This window comes from Podarcis liolepis, assembly GCF_965112155.1.
Source record: "Podarcis liolepis genome assembly, chromosome: 7".
NCBI classification, from domain to species: domain Eukaryota; kingdom Metazoa; phylum Chordata; class Lepidosauria; order Squamata; family Lacertidae; genus Podarcis; species Podarcis liolepis.
Genome location: NC_139561.1, coordinates 5934002 through 5953766, shown reverse-complemented (window position 1 = coordinate 5953766; position 19765 = coordinate 5934002). Strand labels below are relative to the sequence as shown.

Below are 19765 nucleotides of genomic sequence, written 5' to 3'. Positions count from 1 at the left end.
TTCCTCTTGGCCAAGTACAGTTGACACCACACTTTTTCTTCAAAAATGCAGGCCCTCTGTTTGCTTGAAAAACTACCATATTTTTCGCTCTATAACACGCACCCGACCATAACACGCACATAGTTTTTAGAGGAGGAAAACAAGAAAAAAACCATTCTAAACGAAACAGTGGATGTATGATTTTTGTGGTTCATGCTGTGGCCACAGACATGTGATCTGACAGTGAGTTTGGAGTAGCCCAATGCAAAAATCCTGAGGATCCATGTGGATCCATGCTTTGTAACCAGGTTTTTACACCACTGCAGCCCCAGGCAACAGTGGGTGTGTGATTTTTTTGGTGCAAGATGTAGCCATGGACATGCTATGTGATCTGATGGTGAATTTGGGGTGACCCAGTGCAAATCCTGAGGATCCATGTGGATCCGTGCTTTGTAACCACGTTTTAAGTGGGGAGGGAAGGAAAAGCACTCAAGGGACAAGGAGCACGCGTGGGGTGGGTGGAGAAGGATGCTGCTAATAATGCAGAAGAGGGGTATAAGGGGAGAAGGCTCCTCTCCTCTCCCACTTTGCTCCTTTAAAGCAAGCAGGCTCTGCTTTTCTTCCTCCTCCCCGCTCATCCCCGGCTTAGCGAGCTGAAAAACTTTGCTGCTATGTAGCGAGCTGAGTGGGGAGAAGAGAGGGACAGAGAGCCTGCTTGCTTTAAAGGAACCAACCGGACAGGAGCCGCTTACACTCGTGTAAGCGGGTCCTTTCCTCTCCCGCTTTGCTCCTTTAAAGAAGCAGGTTCTCTGTCCCTCTCTCCTCCCCACTCAGCGGCTCTTTTCTCCCGCTTTGCTGTTTCAAAGCCAGCCATGGAGGAGGGAAGGAAGGGGAACCATGGATCCTCTGCTCACGACTGCAGCAGATCCCCCCCGCCACCCGTAGGCATTCCCTCCATAACATGCACAGACATTTCCCCTTACTTTCTAGGAGGAAAAAAGTGAGTGTTATGGTGCAAAAAATACGGTATATTCCTTGATCATGAGCTTGTCTGGGTCCAGCTCTCTTTTCTAGCTTTGCTAACCTCGCTTCCTTTGTTTTTCTCCTTGCAGTAAACTGTATAAGAAATAGGCATGCCTACTTTGCTGAAAGGCTGTACAAATCCATGAAGGTAAATGGGGCAGGGGAGGGAGAAAGGTTTGAATGGGCCTTGTTTGTTTGTTTGTTTGTTTGTTTGTTTGTTTGTTTGTTTGTTTGTTTGTTTGTATGCAAAAACCGAGTGACCAGTTGCTTGTTTTCTCTCCTCCCCCCCCCCCCATCAAGGGTTTAGGGACAAATGACGACACCCTCATTCGAGTAATGGTCTCCCGCTGTGAGATAGACATGATAGATATCAAGGCAGAGTTCAAGCGGATGTATGGAAAGTCCCTCTACTCCTTCATTAAGGTGAGCTTGCATTTTTTTGTTCATTTGTTTCCCCATCCCATTCCAGCACCTTTAAATTCCCATGTAGGCCTCAAGCCTAATGAAGCTTTGAGCTGCTCTCTCTCATTGCTGTGAGGCTTGGGCAGGAGAATTCCCTGCAGGAACAATGTCCCCAAAGAGGCTCACACTCGTGTGAGCAGCCTGGAGCAGTGTTTAATGGCCATAGCAAAGCCAGATACAAACCACCACCATCCACAATGTTGCTCTCCAGATATATTGAACTACATCTAGTGTGGCAGCGCCTGTACTCTAGAACTCCCAGCCTCTTGAAATCAGGCGGGCACCCTGACTGCACTCTTTTTGGTGGCTGCTAAATGGTTTTTGTTTAGACAAGTAGAATGTGGGTGTATGTTTTAATCTCTTTAGTTTATTGTCGATTTTAAAACATTCAAAAGATAAAGTGTTGCTTTTACTGATAACTTTGTTTTCGTCTCCTTGTAAATTGCTTTGAGCTTTGCTTTTTTAGTCAAGTAGTGTATCAATTTTATGAAATAAATAAGGTAAATCTCCCATCAGTCTCTGTCAGCATGGCCTTATGGCGCTGGGGCTGATGAGAGCTGACGTCCAAAACCTCTGTTGAGCACCCGGTTGGGGGAGACTGCTTTAAACCATTAATCAGAAGCATGACTTGACAGTGGCTTCAAATTTCTCTTTCAGGGCGACACCTCAGGAGACTACAGGAAAGTCCTGCTCCTCCTTTGTGGTGGGGAAGACTAACAGCCCAAATGGCCTCTTGCCTTTTCCTGCACCCAGGCAGCACGTCTTGCCCACGCTGCCTGCAGTCTCAGTCTCTTGCAGTAATCCTTTTATGCCAGTTTTGCATCATGCTAACCTAGATTTTGTGTACTATAATAGGTTTGGAAATAATTTCTCCTTGGAATCATTGGCAGATAATATACGTGTGGGGAGCTCTGAATCTTTTTTGTGCCCTGGCTTCTAAAATTGGACCTGCAAACGTGTTTGTGATTTAAACAAAAAAACCCCCCACAAAACCTGGCAACTCTCAGATTTCCTGCAGGTACTCTTGACTAGGTTTCATTTGCCTATACTCCTCACTCCTGAAGGGATTGCACAGAAGGGACTGCTGACCACCTAAGTCAGCCTTCCTCACCTGGTGACCTCCAGCTGTTGCCAAACCATAACCCCCTCCATCCTTGGACGTTGACTACACACTGGTTGGAGTTGGTGGGTGTTACTCTCCAGAGGTTTTAGGCTGTATCAGGCTAGGGAATGCTAGCTTTAGTATTCTGTTGATCAGGCACATCCAACTCCCAAGAGACTGTGATCTACTCCCACTCTAAAAATACTGGCAGTGATCTACCCATTGTCATTGCCAAGAGTTGTTGAGCTTTTTGGGAGGAGGGGTTGCTCAGAGTTGTTGAGCTTTGTTTAGGGATTGATCAGGAGCACCACAGAGATCTCTTGCTTTGATCCTGTGATCAACCGGGAATGCCCCCGCGATCGACTGGTAGATCATGATTGACCTGTTGGACATGCCTGCTGTAGATTTATAAATGAAACATAGGCCTTCCTTGCAGTCTGAAGTGAAACAGAGGAAACTGCCTTATATTGAGTTAGACCATTGGTCCATCTAGCTCAGCACTGTCTACACTGACTGGCAGCAACTCCCAAAGATTCCAGAGAAGAGTCTCTCCTGGAGATTCCAGGATCTGGGACCTTCTGTATGCAAAGCAGGTGCTCTGTGGCCCTTCCCCAAAGTACATCCCCCACACAACTACACCCTCATATACAGGAGGCTGCGTAAGCATTGTTACTTAGCTTCACATGCCCACCAAAATCTGCCAGGAACAAATATTGCATAATGAAGGGGCAGTGCAGGATTTCATCCCTTGGCCTCACTATAACTGCTAGCAGAATGCCCTGTACAGTGGTGCCTCGCAAGACGAAAATAATCCGTTCCGCGAGTCTCTTCGTCTAGCGGTTTTTTCGTCTTGCGAAGCAACCCTATTAGCGGATTAGTGGCTATTAAAGGCTTAGCGGCTAAAAGGCTATTAGCGGCTTAGAAAAGGGGGGGGGGAGCGAAAAAAATCGCAAGACTCACAAGACGTTTTCGTCTTGCGAAGCAAGCCCATAGGGAAATTCGTCTTGCGAAGCGCATCGAAAAACGGAAAGCCCTTTCCTCTAGCGGGTTTTTCGTCTTGCGAGGCATTCGTCTTGCGGGGCACCACTGTACATTGTATTTCTTACCCTAATCCCCCAGAGGCCAACCACACGTTTTATTCATTTCTTAACATTCTTAGGGTCTGGTGTTTTGAAGAGGAGCCCCCGAGCCAGGTGACTTGTTCTCCTGTTGTCTTCATTTCCCCAGAATTCTTTTTGGGGCCTCAACAAATAAGGCCCCAAGGCATTCTGGGCAAATGGCAATGGCAGCAGCTGCGCTGCCTGGTGCTTGCCTTATTGGTCCGGGGCTCCCTGTAATGACCCAGCCATATCACCTTTACACAGTACCCTTTGTACACATGGCAAGGGAGACTTGCTTTTCAATCAATGTATATGGGAACTGCTGCTTGCATGAGTCGTTTTAAAAATTGTTCTTTTTAGTAAATCTGGATATTGCCAAGTCCAGCCTCTTGTTTAGTTCCCGAAGTGGGTTGAGCCTCATTCCCATTTATGTGTAGTTGATTTCAAGAATTTTGCCCTTTTTAAGAAAATAAAGTGCTTCTGGAGGGAAATTGAGGAGGGCAGTTTCAGCTTGACTGAGGTTGTAGGGAGGTCACCTCTCTACAATGCTTCTGCCTTCCTCCCAAGTTTAGCCCCTTTGCTTTACATTTTTTAAAAAAAATATGCACAATGGCTTAAAATTTCACACATGCTCTGAACAGAAAATCTGTGTCCAGAACAAAACATGTTCACAGCAAATGAATGCAATTTGGGTCCTACTCAGAATGCTAGAGCACTTATTTAAAACAAAACAATCCTCCCCTGCCGTCTTCTGTGGTGCCTTTAGAATCACAAGTTGTAAATTGCTGTGTCTGTATATATTCTGCTGCCAAAAATGTAACACCTTTTTGTGCCTTTCCTGTGAAATGCAGAAAGTTAAACAGTCTGATACGAATTCTCAGCACCAAGAGTGATAAAGGTTGACTCTTCTGAATGTGATAGAGATATGAGTGCAGGAAGCTCTGCCTTTGATTGGAGCAGAAGCATGAAAAGAAATCGTCTCCTCCGCTCTTCCACTAGAGAGCAATTCTGATCTAGGAAACAATTTATGTACAGCAGCTGGTCCAAATGTCACTCACTGCTCAGAAAGCCCTCTCATCTGTGCTTTGAAAAAAAACCAAAAACCTATCAGGTTGTGATTTACTTTCGTTTCATGTTTGTGTGAATTCTATTTTGCTTCTAAAAGAGTGGGAATTGAACCTGAGATTTGAGTCAAGTTTCAGTCTTCTAAAACTAGTTCTCCTTTAGAAGACAACCCAGACTTCTGGTTAAATGGGAAACAACTGTAAAGCCATTGCAAAAAGGTGGCAGTGCAACAGGAGGTTGAAATGGCATCATGCTACTTGCTTTCCACTCTAATAAACCAAAGATGTGTTTGCTGTAAACTTTGCTTTTTTAAAAAATTGGGGTAGAAGTCTCCTGGTAAGATGGACAAGAGAAGGCTGTACGGACTGAACACGAGGCTCTGGAAAAGCACCCTAGGAAAGAAATATTCTGTAGTGTCCCTTCACACACCAAAGGAATCTTGCTAAGAACCTAAGAAGAGCTGTGCTGGATCAGGCCAGTGACCCATCCTGTTCTCAGAGTAGCCAACCAGATGCCCCAACGGGAAGCCTAAAGCAGGACTGGAACATAAGAGCAATCTCCCCACCTGTGATTTCCTGCAACTAGCATTCAGAAGCATTGCTGCCTCTGACTGTCGGCCGAGCATCAAGGCTAGTAGCCATCAATAGCCCTCTCCTCCATGAATTTGTCTAACCTTTTAAAGCCATAGGTATTGTAGTAAATGAGGGTAGCAAATGTGATTGTTTCCCAAAAACATCCCTAAAGCTGCCCGTGCCACAGCTGGTGAGGAATTGGCAAGTTTAGAATCAAGCAACGTCTCTTTCCTGGAAACTTTACGATGGCCTGGGCGTAGCAGCATCTTTGCTTGATCCCAAAAGAGAGAACAGGCTCTAGAGTCAGCTGGAGAGTAGCAGCCACATCATACAAGAAAGTGGGGAGCATCAAAACACGGCAGAGAAAGATGCAGGTCTGTAAGGTTCTGTGGAGGAGCTTATGGGAATTTTATCATCTGCAACCATATTGTTAGTTCAGAGCCCTTGATAAAGGTACTCGTTTTAGAGAAGCAGCGACTCAGGCCCCCAAGAGGACATGGTGCTTGAGAACTCCCCGCTCTGCCAAGGTTGAGAGGCGAGTTTAAGATCTAAACTTCGGATCCAGATTTCTGAAGGAACAAAGACGCCTCCTCCCTACCCCCCTCCTTGCAAGGGTTCAGACAAGCATTTCTCGTCGCCCCTCTTTGCCTGGGTTTCTGTTGGCTACTAAGTCTTCAGTGTGCTGCAGCAACTGGTGTTTCTTCCCCTGGGTGGCAATTTTAACAATGTTTTGAATTTCTAAGGCATGAAAACTCTTCCTAGTCTTAACTGTTTGTGTCATGCCCTAGGATGAAGGTCAAGCTGGAAATACATTTAATAAATAAACCCAAACTACCCCTTCTTTGGAGGAATTGGCCACTGACAGCTCACTTTCTCTCTCTGGGGCATCATATTGACCAAGACTGCTGGGCCACTAAAGACACATGTAAATAAACAATTCAGAGGCCAAGGCTTGTCTTGGAAATAGTATTTTCCTCCAAAAATAAATAGGATACAAATGAACATAGGCGAAGTGCAAAGTTAGACAAAACTGGGTCCCCTGCAGCTGCTAATCCATTTCCTCTTCCTCCTGGCCAGGCAGGAGGCTGCTCAAACTCTCCCGCGGTGGCTCTGGCACGTGGGGATCGTATGTCCATCTGGGAAAGACCCGCTTGTAGAGGGTCATCAGCACCGTGTCCTGGGACTTCAGCTGCCCATCAAACTGACATTTCATGTGGCCATGGGTACCTGCCAGCAGAGAGGGGGAGGCAGCAGTTTAAAACACAGTTCAGAGAAAGAGATCTGCTGGCATGCTCATCATAAGCTAAGCGCCCCCATCCCCTTCAAGAGCTGGGCCTGCATACTTACCCAGAGGCTCCTTGATGTGCCCCCGGCGCCCCCACTTGGTCCGGAGCTCCACTGGCTTGAACCACAATACATCCTCTGTAGGATATGAGAGAGAACGAAGAGTAAGTGGAACTCAGCTGCTGCCCACTGATGCACATTCCAAAATGAAATTCCCCAGGCCTTGCTTTCATTCACAGGGTGCTCTGGAATACAGTGGGGTGGAAGGTGTCCATAGGATAGCACTGAACTAGCAGAACCTCCCTCTGGCTCAATATTCAGGCACTGCATTTCCAGGGGGAAATGAGTGTAGATTATTATATTTCTTTACATCCCACCTTTTCCCTGGGACTCGAGGCAGCTGACACAAAACAACACAGGAAAAACACAAAAAGCTAAAAAGCAATTGAGCTTTATTAGAACTGAAACTATATAAAACAAATCTATTAAGATACAGATAATAAAAACAGCACGGCACTATTAGAGCTCTTTCCTTAAAAAGCAGCCAGTTCCCTAAGACCTGTTGGACTAAAACAGTCTTCACTTGCCAGCAGAAGGACAAGAAAGGGAGCCAATCTAGCTTCCCTAGGGCCCTCCAGAGTCTCGGAGCAGCCACCGAGAAAAGGGCCTTCCCCGAAGATCTGAGTCTGGGTTATTCCACAGCAGCTAGCTTGCCATCCCATAGACAAACCCACCAGACTGGCAGCATGTGGACAGGCAAGGCCTGTGCTGCCTTGCAGACCCAAGTCTAGGGCATTTCCCCAGCTCCTCCCTAACAAGCAGCAGCTCTGCCAGACAGTCTTCCCTCTGGGTCCTGCCATACCTCTGTTGAAGAACATGTAGCGCACAACTGCCATCTTGCTGAGGATCTTGAATGGGTGGCCACTGAGCACCACCCGCTTGATCACCAGCCGGTCAGGGTCGACACTGAGCAGGGAGCCTGTGGCCAGGAGGCTGTGAGCTCCTGCAGAGAAACGCAATTATCAAGCGTGCTGCTGGATGGGCAACAGCGCTCAGTTCTAGGAGCCAGCTCACCGCAGCCTGTGCAATAAATGCAGGCTTCACCCAGCCAACAAAACAGTAGTAGCATTGCGCCACTTTTCAAGTGGGGAAAGATATCAATAGTAACCAGCTGGCATCTATGGCGAGGGGCTGGAAATGCTCTTGGCTCAAAGCCAAAGTCGTCAATCCTTTTCTGCTACCCGTGCTAAAAAAAGGAAAGGAAAAGGAACACCCACCCACACATCACAGGGACCAGTCAACAGCACCAACACAAATATTTAAAAACTGCAGCAGTGCCACCAGTAAATAAGACAGGGTAGTTCAAACAGACAGCTGTTCTCAACGAGCCAAGTAGATTCCAAGTTGCTGTCAAAACAGCAGTTCCTAAACTTTTTCAGGGCCACTGCCCATTTGTTCCATAAACTCACCCCCCAGTGTCCCCAAAGCTACAAAAATCATTACTGCATGAACCAGTAAGGAAGACAGTAACACAATAAAATTCAAAACACATTTATTCAAAAAACCAATTCAAACTATTTGGTTCAATGAATTCAACAAAACCAAGGGAATTGATGCAATGATACCAGCTTTTCAAAGTCTTGGGACACCTCTGCTGCCCCCGCTCTGCCTCTTAGTGCCCCCCAGGTAATCCCACCCCCAGGGGGCGATACTGCCCACTTTGGACACCACTGCTGTAGACAACCTTCCCCAGTCCATCACCTGCTGGCTGCTTCAGACTACGCCTCCCATCAGCCCCAGTCAGCACAACTGTAGTCCAAAGCATTGGGAGGGCGGCAGGCTGGAGCAGGCTGCTGCTCATGGGCAGGAACTGAGGCAGCAGCAGGAGAAGGCCCAGGGCTGACAACCCACCTGCCCCAAAGGCCCTCCCCCTAATGCCAAACTCACCATTGCTCTTCTGTCTGAAGAGCAGGACAGAAGCAGGTGGGAAAGTGATGGGGCCGTAGATGGTGGCGACCGTGGCGGTGTCTGCCCGCAGAAACTGCTCCAGTTTGTGCTTGTCAGCTGAGGGAAGGAAAGCACACCGTCAGCCCCTGCCCTGGAGCCGCAGGAAGGTCTCTTTCACCAATCCTCAGCTCCTTTGTGGAATGACAAGGCTACAGAGCTCTGTCCAGGAAAGCTCCCAGGGACAGAATGGAAAGCTGTGGCTGCAGCCTCTGCCACTGAAGGACCAGCCTCACCTTGCTCCCCTTTTCCTGGGAGCATCAGGAAGGAGCTGCCTGGCACTCAGACCGGTCAAGCAAGTGCGTCTGTCTGGCTCAGGGCAAGTAGCTGAGTGATGCCCCAGGCAGCACTGAAGCCCAGGATGATGCAGCTAGAAAGGTAGCCGGGGCCTTCTGCATCCCAGCCTGAAGGTCCACCTGGTCTACCTTCCAGTGGTAGGTGGAGCAACAGATGTGAGTCTTACCTTTGGCTTATCATTGGCTAGCAGGCTATATAGTATTCCAACCATGCAAACATCACACACACACAAACACACTTCTTTGTCCAGGCAAACAATGTAGTGCAATTGCACCTCACACCCACCCCTTACTTGCAAAAATTGAATTACATGCATTCTGGTGGCACCCTTCCAGGCAACAGCTGCAGTGGAGGAAGGAGAGAGACTAGGACAGAACAAAGGAGGGAGGCAGGCAGGGGAAGAAGAAATAATTTTCTCTGCTCGGCAGACAGATGGAGGTGCAAGCAGAAGATAAAGGCTGAAATGGATCTGCAGCAGCTGCCTGCCTCTTTGCTCCCTTCTGCAGCCAAGGGAGCAGCATTTAGTCACCTGACAAGTGGAGACACAGGGACGTCCTCCACATGGGGTTCCCCCCATTGCCAGCCAGCAGCTTTTGGCTATGTGCAATTTTGTGTACATTTGCTGCTCCTGCAACAGAAGCCTCATGTGAGATGCATTTGCACTATACATTCCAGGTCACCCAAAGTATTCAACGACGGCACAACACAGGGCTGGGGCATCTGAAGACCCACTACCCTGTTCCACATGTTCAGCATAGGACTTTCACCAAGACTTCTCTGGACACACACACTCACAGAACCAACTGCAGGGGCCCAAACAGGAAGCCTGGGGCACAGGAGGGGGGAAACGCTCATTCACCTGAACTGTGCTGGGAGTAGAGCGGGGAGGCTCGGAAGCGGCGGAAGCCGCAATGGACAATCACCTCCTCCTTAGACCGGACGGGCTCGCTGTCACCCGGCTGGCGTCTCACCAGGAGGTTGAGCACAGACATCTGCAGAGAGCGCGGAGAAGAAAAGGGGAGGAAAAGAGGGAGCCTTAGGAATAGCCCAAACTCACACCCAAGGCAGGCAAGAGAAGCCTCTGATCACCAAATGATTGTCAGGTGTCATAAGAACAGAACAAGATCCTGGCTGCAGGATCAGGCCAAAGGGGGCCCATCTGGTCCAGCATTCTGTTCTCACAGCGGCCACACGGCCCTGGGAAACCTGCAAGCAAGACAAGAGCACTTTCCCCTCCTGTGGTTTTCAGAAACTGGTATTCAGAAGCACTGCTGCCTCCAACTGGGGAGGCAGAGCAGACCCATTGTGGCTGGTAGCCATCGATAACCCTCTGCTTCATTAATTTGTCTAATCTTCTTTTAAAGCCATCCAGGTTAGTGACAAATCACTGTGGGAGGGAGTTCCACAGTTTAACTATGCACTTCTGAAAAAGGACTTTATTTCATCTGTCCTAAATCTTACATTCTGCTTCATTTACATTTACATTTTGCTTCATTTGGATGTTCACAAGTACTTGTGTTGAGGGGGGGGGAACTTTTCTTTATCTACTTTCTCCATGCGATGCTAAATTTAACAAGCTTCTATCATGTCTCTTCTTACTTGCCTTTTCCTTAAACTAAAAAACCCCAGATACTGCAACCTTTCCCCTTGATCATTTTGGTTGCCCTTCCAACGTTAGACAGGTTCAGACATTGTGATGAAAAGCTGTCAGCTTAAGTGAAAGGGGCACAGCACAGCTGGGTGTGGCCAGGACCCCCAAATTGCTCCCCTCCCCATTCACCTTTTGTTCGTAAGGAAGCAGCGTGAAGAGCAACAGAGGCACCTGCTGCTGGAAACTCTCCATGACCGAGATGGGGACACTGCAGATGTGCAGCGTGACATAACAGCCGACCTGCAAGAAGGGAAGACAGAGGGTGAAAGAGCGAACCTGGCAGCGCTTGAAGCAAAGTAGGAAATGGTGGGTTCAGAAAGCAGGAAGGAGCAGAAACTCTACCCATCAGCAAACAGGTACCGGAGACCAGAAAAGGACTGTAAGCAATTTGGAAACACCAGCCTTTACCAAGCTGGTCAACCAAGATGGCCATACGATGCTGATGCGAGCTGTCCTTCAAAGCATTTGAAGAGCACCAGATTGGCAAAGGCTGCCCCAGACAACTAAATGCCAAGAGCTGGTTTAAATGTGCACAGACTCATTGCGTGTGAAACCCCAAGCAATGGATCAGGACGGGCAAGGCCTCACCACCCCCGCTTTCTCTAAAGCAGGGGTGGGCAGCCTAAGGCCCTCCAACCGTGGCTGGCCAACAGCTCCCATTCACCCTGCCTACTAGCTGCGGCTGACAGGAGCTACAAGCCCAGCAGCATCGGGGGCCATGGGCTCGCCACCCTGGGCCTAGTTTGCAAGCTCTGATGCAGTTTCACCCAAACTGAGAAATCTCAATAATAAGCTGAGGTCGCACATCAAGGGCTGCCAAGTGTGCATGCACATGAAAGCTCATACCAATAACAAACTTCGGTGGTCTCTAAGGTGCTACTGGATGGAATTTTTTTATTTTGTTTCGACTACGGCAGACCAACACAACTACCTACCTGTGCCAAATGAAGCTCCAAGTTCCAAAGCCTACACTGATTATCCAGCTGAGGTTATGAACACACCCTAATGCCTTATACAGAATCGAACCATTGGTTCAACTAGCCCAATACTCAGCAAACTGAAATTAGCAGGGGGACAAACAAGATGCCTTCACCCCAGTGTAGCTCCCCTTTATTACAAGACAACAACATAACCCCCACACACCCCGGACAGCATACAAATTGATATGGATACCGGTTTTTTCGCTCTATAAGACTCACTTTTTCCCTCCTAAAAAGTAAGGGGAAATGTGTGTGCATCTTATGGAGCAAATGCAGGCTGCGCAGCTATCCCAGAAGCCAGAACAGCAAGAGGGATTGCTGCACAGCGCTCCCTCTTGCTGTTCTAGCTTCTGGCTTAGCTCCTCAGTCCCTTCCCCCATCTCCCGCAAAAGCCCCCAAGAGCTGCGCTCCCTTTAAAGAGCCGTGCTGAGCGTGTGTGCAGCTCTTGGGGGCTTTTCCCCGAGGAGGGAGAAGGGCAACCCATCAGTGACAGGCTGCCCTTCTCCCTCCTGGGGGAAAAGCCTACAAGCGCCGCACACAGGTTGCGCCTGGGATGCATACAGGCTCTGCTCAGCGCTCCCTTTAAAGAATTTTTTTTTCTTGCATTCCCCCTCTAAAAACTAGGTGCGTCTTATGGTCAACGAAAAATATGGTAATTTGATCCAGCAACCCCACCCCCACTCACACACAAGCAAAACTCACTGCAAGCAGCTGAATGCAACCAACCAATTGCTCTCACCGCCAACAAAAACTAACAACTGAATAGATGAAGAACCTATCCACGTGACGCTGACACAAGACCCAACGCATGCACTATGCAAAAGATGGAAAAATCATTACCCCCTTCCTTCTCCCACCTCTCTCTCTCCCCATACCTTTCTCCCCCACTCACAATGTCTATGATAGAAATATCTCACACCAAATGTAACAGACCTGCAGATAGGAGTTTATGAACTAAAAAAAGAAACACGACCTTTTATGTACCTTTGTTATCCATGAAATCATTTCAATAAAAGCATTAGTAAAAAAAACCTAGCCCATTATTGTGGACTAGCCTTCTTCAACCTGATGCCCCCCAGAGGTTTTGCACCATGGCTGCTATCAGACCCCGTCAGCTTCTGCATGAGGCTAAAGGGAATTGCAGTCCGAAACACCTGGCAGGCATCAGATGGGGGAGGCTGCTCTGGACTGTCCTGGAGGGAAGCCAGGAGCAAGGAAGGGGGGCTGAGGCTATGCCCCTGCCCAGAGGAAACTTTATTCAGGCCCATCTCTGGCTTCCAAGATTTCAGACGACCAGGCGCCTTGCACTTTCCAGCTTCTCTTTGCAAACTTGCTCTCATATTTGAAGGAAAACCCACAAGGTGCTCAAGCTTCTCAGTTCTGTGCTGAGTTCTGTGTTGAGTTCTACACAACCAAGGAATCGCAGGCCACTGGCAACCCCAGCTGATATGGCTTTTGCCCTCCACCGTGGCATGGACTAGCTCAAGCCACATGGAGCTCGTGCCCCTGCAGGCGCTTTTGGCTCGCTCCGGTTTTGCCCTGAGCTTGCTTCAGGGGAAGCTGGGTGCAAATGATCCCATGCCCACGGTCAGGCTGTCTCCCACACTTCTGCCCTCCAGCTCTGCAATTTTTTAACAGGACCGATGGGACCAAGGAGCCTTCAGGGTATATGGCAGAACCAGACCAGATCTGGAGCCTGGAGGAAAGGTCTACCTCAACTCCACTGCTCTCCTCCTTCTCCAGCTGCCGGAAGACGTGTTTCCTCGTCCGGGAGAAATCCTGGAACTGGAAGATCCGGGCATAGTCCCTGGGCAGGTTCTCTTTGGGGTCCCATGGAGAGGTCCGGAAACTTTTCAGTCCTCTGTACTTTTGGAATCTGGAGACAACCAGAGGGAGTCAGCGCTCCAAGAGACCCGGCCTCCTGCCTTTCCCACACTCAGCGGAGGAGCTGCAAGGCTCCTCTGTTCCCAAAGCCCAGCCGAACATGAACCTGGGTATCAAGACCCGGCCTCGCTTTGGCACCTGGCCGCGATAAATGTAGCAAACCAGGGCAGACCTCGCCATCCCATTGCAGGCACTCCTACCTTTTCACCCTGCATGTATGAGGCTCTTACCGGATCCGGGCCGCCACATCTCGTGGTGTGTCCACCTCATCTGGAAACATCTCCTCCTGCCGCTCCTGCCTGTACTTCTCCAGAATTGCCTCGTTGTCCTCCATCTTCTCATCATCCAGGAGGGTCATGTCTGGACCCTCCTCTTCCTCTGTGGCCTCTTCATCCTCCTCCTCCTCTTCACTGCCACTCCCATCCTAGCATACGAAAAATCAACCCACATGGGGTTGTGAGAGACAAGAGAGAAAGTGTTTGAAGAAAGAAACCTTTTAAAGGAAAAAGGCACCATGTCTACGTAATTGGTATACTACTACTTGAAGAATGACATGAAATGAAAAATAAAATAAAATACTAGGCTGGCAGTCAAGACAGACACTCATGGCTTGCCATCTCTCTTTGCTATGCTCTTACAACCATGTTCTTCTTTATGGATCACAGAAGATCCACAGCTGAGTGGAAGAGGATCTGCCTTGCAAGCAACAGGTCCCAGATTCAATCCCTGATGGCATGTCCAGGTAGGGCTAGGAGAGCTCTGCCAGTCAGTGCAGACAATATCGAGCAATATCGACCAATGGTCTGACTCTGCATATGGCGGCTTCCTATCCCCCTCCCCAAATTCTGACCTCTCAGTGCTATGTACCCACAATGCCGCTCTTCATTCCACCATCAGCAGGGGTCCACTTATCTATCTCACTACCAAAACATGTTCCTGGCTCTCAAGAGAAGATGCCAAGCAGGAGATGACTCCTTCTGCTGGGTCCCGCTAGCTCCAAGGTTCAAGCCTCTCTCCAGCAGTTTCCTACTTTCTTCCTAACACAAATCAAGTAAGAGATTCCCTTTGCCTCTCTACCCTACCCTTTGAACACATGCCAAAAGACTTTGACAGTATTGGCAGCAAGCATAGAGTCCAGCTAGTAAGCCAAGCCAACATTTTAGGGTTCCTGCACATCAAGTCCCCCGCTTCTTGCACCCAGCTGTTCCTGAACAGTCCAGAATACCTACAATGAACCCATTCTCCCCCGCTCTCCTCCTTCCCCACTTGCCCATCAGATGTCTGGCGACACCTTCCTGCTGTGCACTAACCCCAATCCCATTACCTGGGAGATGGGCTCTTCCACCATATTCTCTTCCTTGTCATCCTCCTCATCGTCCTCCTCACTGCCACTCTCCAATTCGTCATTGTTGTCCAGGATCCAGGCAGCCTGGTAGGCAGATGTGCCTTTGGGGACCCTCTTGGTCATCTTCTTCCTCTGTGCCAGGGACTCTGGAAGTGCAAGCGCAGTTAGCCAGCGTGAGAGAGAGAGAGAGAGAGAGAGAGAGAGAGAGAGAGCGCTCACCGCTCCTCATCTGGCCAAACTGAAGCAGTTGCAGCAAAGGCTGCTTTACAGCACCCGGAAAGTGAAGCTGAACTATTTAAAAGCACACACTGCTGGTGCTTTTACACACTACCGTTAAGAAGCGATAAAACGATTTGCAATGCCAAAAACTATAAACCTACCCAGACATTTAAAAAGCTAGCTCAAGCTGCAATCTGTTTTTTGTATATTGTTATTTAGACTTTCTGAATGTCTCAAATAATTCTTGATGATTTTTCTTAGTGATAATTCTATTGGGTTTACAAAAAAAAAATCACTTTGAGGGTTTTTCTTTTTACAATCAAGCAGTGTATAATGTTAATGAAATGTATAATTTAACAGGGAAGCAGCATTTGAAGCCCAACGCAGACCATAATGAGCCTGAAAGAGAAGGAGAGCCTCAGCCCAGCCCACGTGCAAAGCGACATCCTTCAAGACAGCTGGTCTAAATAAAGGAGGAGGCAGGTAGGATGGACAAGGCTCAGACTGACCCTCAGCCTCTTTCAGCTCCTCCTCGGTGGGCCAGGTCTGCTCTCCATCCATGGGGTCAGGGGTCACCTCTGACTGCAGAGACTCTTGCTTGCTGGCATCAGCCTTGCTGAGCACCTTCACGTCCTCCTCCATCTCCTCTTCTCTCCTGATAAGGTCATCCTAGAAACCAGGGGAGAGAAGTTCAAGCATGGCCACCTGGGGGCAAAGGAGATGCTTTCTCCCCCACCCCCACAAGCATTTGCTGCCTCCTCCTACCTTCCAGTTCCTGCCCCCCCCCCACCGTACCAGCCAAGGAACAGAACCTACCTGGTCCCCCATGCTCCTTGGGTTTATTTTTGCAGTTCTGGGGTTCAGAGCAAAGGGCTCTGGGGAGGCATCCACCTGACTCATCTGGAAGTCTCCGTGTCCCACAATATGCACCAAGCTGTTCACGTTCAGGCTCCGTCCCCTGACGTAACCAGACACCTTCAGGGTCCCCACCAAGGCGCTGTCTGTGCTGGGCACGAAAGTGGCGGCAGTGGCCAGCAGGTGAGCCCGGCGGTCTCGGAAGGCCAGGTGCCGCTGCTTCTGGCTGGCCAGGTGCTGCAGCAGCAGGGCGGACTCCTGCTCTGTGTCGAGGGGAAAGAGCCTGTCTTCAGGGAACCTCTTCTCGATGGCTTTGCTCAGCTTCTTGCGACAGTCAATCTGCTTCTTTAGCGGTTGGTCAGAAAGACCTTGAACAGCAAGGCCTGCAGGTGACAAACGGGAGAGAAGCATCAACGGCTGGGTAGGCTTTAATGTCTGCTTACAGGCAGCTGTGAAGCTCAGGGGATCCCCCCCCCAAGGCAGGGTGGACCAAATCCTCTAGATGCCAGCAAGGTATCCCTGAGATGAAGAGTCTCAGGTACCTTCATCTCAGGGTTGGGGGTTCAAGCCCCACATTCAGCAAAAAGTTTCCTGCATTGCAGGGGATTGGACCTGATAATCCTTGGGGTCCTTTCCAACTCTACAATTCTACAAACATAAGCAGCCTTGCAGCACTGACTGGAAGCCCACTGCCCATCCCTTCCATAAGTTGGTATAAGTTCAACAACACAGGGTGATGCATAGTGGATCAGATCGAAAATTTGTCTCATCTGCCATCCCATTTCCAATTCAGGCCAGCCAAATGTCTCTTGATAAACAGACACGACAGCCCTGCCCTGTTTGTGTACAATATCTGTGGCTTGGGGAGAGACTGTTAATGAACATGGTTGCTCAATTTAGCTCTCACAGGCAGCAGCTGTGAAAGATCTGTCCCTCTTTGTGAATTGGTTTAATCCTTTTTAATATGAGACCTGATGGGCAGCTCTCTCTGGCCTCTGCCACCAGCCACAGGATCAAGGGCCCCCTCCCCTGCCTCCCAGGAAGAACACCATGGCAAGGAGGAGATCAGTCCGGCCCCATCCATCAGCCAAAGGAACATGAGCTGCAAGCTTACACCCGCCTTCCCAGCCAGAAATAACACTTGGCTCTGACTGTCATTTGCCCCAAGGGAGAGGAAAGAACCTTCTGGCCCCACCCTTTGGCCAAAGAGAAAAGAGCCGCAATCCACTGCTCAGACAAGAACATCAGCAAGGGAGGATCAGCATTGCCTGAACTGAATGTAAATGCTTGTAACTTAGCACTTCATTCTGACCTTGAAGGACTCTTTCCTCTCCCTTTTCCTGCCACTCCCCACTTTTACATCTTGCATTTTTAGTTTATATTCCTGTTGGCAAAGCATGCCTGCCTGCCTCTCTCTAACTTGAGCTGCTTTGTCTGTAAATCAGGATAAAAAGAACAGTAAATCCCCCAGTGTCTTAACTGGAGGTTACCTGGCTCCCTCACACAGTCTATAATTCAGATGGTCTTCCTAGTTATGCAGTTTGGTCTCCCCACTTCAAACCCTGGCATCCAAACACTGTTCCGTTCTGCTAGGAGGGATTTGGTAAAGGAAGAGCCCCCTCCTGCTAGCACAGCAGCTTTCGACACTGTTCTCACCATAGCTGGGGAGGCCCTGTGCAAAGATACAGGAAAGGCAGTAGTCTCCAGCAGCATCCCAGCCCTCATGAGGTTCCAGCACAAAAAGGAGGGTGTCTGCAACCTTGGCCAGGTCCAGCACAGCATGGAGGTTCCCTGGGTGATAAGAAAGGCACAGGTGAAGGTGGAGGCTGGCGTGTTGCAACGACAGTGTCTCAGTAGGCCAAGGTGCCCCTACCTGTGTCAGCCACTACAAAGCGCCACCGGAGTCTGGACTGGTGGCACAGCAGGCCAAACCCTGGTGGGCCCATCTTGGTTTGGCACACAGTAGAAGCTGCACTGCTCTGAAACAGGCTCAAGGCTCTTGGGATAGCGACGCCAGCATGCAGCGGGACTACCACCACCAAGTGGGGTGGCCCATCCTTGCGACCCAAGTTCCGCTTTTCTTCCAACACCTGTGACCAAGAGAAAGCAAACATAGGTCCTTTCATGGAGGAGAGGACTATTGATGGCCACTAAGCACAACGACTATCCTCTGCCATCAGAGGCAGCAATGCTGCTGAATGCCAGCTGCTGGAAACTGCAGGAGGGGAGAGGACACTTTTGTTTGAATCCTGCTTGCAGGTTTCCCACCGGCATCTGGAATAGATGGCCCCCTTTGGCCTGATCCAGCAGATGCCCTTCTTATGTTTTTATCCCTCCCCTGTAGAAGCAGGAAGAGGCTTGCCCTCCACCCCACCAGCTTCTCACTGACTCACCATCTCCCTGCACTGCCGGCGGAGCTGCCAGGCCCGATGTTTGCGGTCCAATTTGGCCAAATTGCGGTGCCGCTGCTGGCTGAGTGTCTTAGCAGGGACCCGGCCTAAGGAAAGGGCGGAGAGAGAAGAGAAAAAGCTCTCAATGCGTACGGTGCTACGCTATACATAACAGAATTCAGAGGAAGACATGGAGTTAGGGAAACTGTTTAAATACTGCTCTTGAGCATATGCACCCACGCTGCTGAGCCAAGCTTATCATTATGACTCATTGCCCACCAATCATTTTATTTGTTTATTTATTTATTTAATCAAATTGATATATCGCTTGATTGAATAAACCTCAAAGCAGTTAACAATATGAATAAAGCGAGAATTTTTTTCTGTAAAAACAATCAAAACGTTCCAAAAACAATTAAAAACAGCTATAAACTAAAAACACACCAGCGTTCTAGATAACTGGGTATTTACCGGTAAGCAAAAATGTTTTTAGCAGGTGCTGAAAAGAGTGCAGTGAAGGCGCCTGCCCGGTATCAATAGGCGGGGAGTTCCAAAGTTCAGGTGCTGCCACAGGGGAAGATCAATTTCTCACAGCTGCAGAAAGAAGCGCTATGTGGCACCTGTAATCCTGCCAATTCCGCTGATGGAAGCGGTTTCAAGAGGGCGTACATGGGGTAAAAGGGGGTCTCGCACAGCCATCGGCAGCATCCAGGCTCTGCCTGTCTCGGAAGAGCTGCCCGCACCCCCCCCCGACGGACCAGCTGAAGCAGGCACAGGCAAACTCGGCCCTCCAGATGTTTTGGGACTACAACTCCCATCATCCCTAGCTAACAGGACCAGTGGTGAGGGATGATGGGAATTGTAGTCTCGAGTCATCTGGAGGGCCGAGTTTGCCTGTGCCTGAGCTGAAGGTTGCCATCGACTTCACGCAGGGCAGGACTGCGTATACATGTACAGACGGGCCTCCTCACCGCCCTGCTTCTTCGCGCTGCTCCCGCTGTGCCTCCCGCTCTTGTGCGGCTTGTTCTGCTGCTTCAGGGCCCCGGCCCGGTGGGCCCCGCCGCCTCCGCTCTTCCTCGCCATGGCCACGCGCTCCCCTCGCCTGGGCGCCAGGCAGGAAGTGACGTGCCTACGCTTCCGCTAACACAAACCAAGACCCGCCCCCGGGCCGAGAATGGCCGCTCTCTGCTCCTGACCTCCTCCGGGGCTGTGGGCCGCTCTAGCCTTCCTCTCGAAGGGTCCCTCCCCTTTGCCAGTCGTACGGCTGCGAAAGGCTCCGCGCAGGCGCGTTGTGTTGTTGTGGGGGCCAGCCGGGATTATGGCGTGTGCCGTTGCGGCGCATGCGCTGTGCGTCGGCCGGCCGCCGTGGCTATAATGGCGGCGGCCGTTGCTGCCGCTGGTCGCTGAGTCGCCGGCGGCCGCGGCCTTGGCGTGGGCCCCATGAGGAGGAGGCAGGCGAGCGGCCATGGGCTTGCTGAGCAGCAGGGCGTGGCGGGGACGGCCGGCTGCGGCCGCCGCTGCCCCTCACGGCGAAGGTCCGGCGGGGGCGGCGG

At 50.0% G+C, this 19765-nt stretch overlaps 2 protein-coding genes across 7 annotated transcripts in view; one reads left to right on the top strand and one right to left on the bottom strand.

Moving 5' to 3' along the window:
* Positions 1-5030, top strand: part of ANXA4 (annexin A4) — a 28903-nt gene extending 23873 nt beyond the window's left edge. For 4 of the 6 annotated variants that reach the window (XM_083514397.1, XM_083514398.1, XM_083514400.1 and 1 more), the window contains exons 11-13: positions 1092-1150; positions 1303-1425; positions 2122-5030. In XM_083514397.1, the coding sequence (XP_083370523.1) occupies positions 1092-1150; positions 1303-1425; positions 2122-2181 (242 nt within the window). In that variant the 3' untranslated portion in view covers positions 2182-5030. Of the gene's footprint in view, positions 1-1091; positions 1220-1259; positions 1278-1302; positions 1426-2121 lie in introns of those variants that run through there. The other 2 variants (XR_014528667.1, XM_083514401.1) reach the window with 2 other exon arrangements.
* A 1210-nt stretch (positions 5031-6240) lies between these two features.
* On the bottom strand, positions 6241-19346 carry TSR1 (TSR1 ribosome maturation factor). The gene is made up of 15 exons (XM_083514221.1): positions 19184-19346; positions 18216-18319; positions 17696-17912; positions 17479-17613; positions 15784-16205; positions 15477-15636; positions 14728-14894; positions 13634-13827; positions 13233-13395; positions 10669-10779; positions 9748-9880; positions 8535-8651; positions 7450-7590; positions 6651-6725; positions 6241-6530 (listed from the first exon to the last, which is right to left on the bottom strand). Exons 1-15 carry the CDS (start codon positions 19293-19295, stop codon positions 6352-6354), a joined length of 2430 nt encoding a protein of 809 aa, XP_083370347.1. The 5' UTR covers positions 19296-19346; the 3' UTR covers positions 6241-6351.
* Positions 19347-19765: the final 419 nt, after the last annotated feature.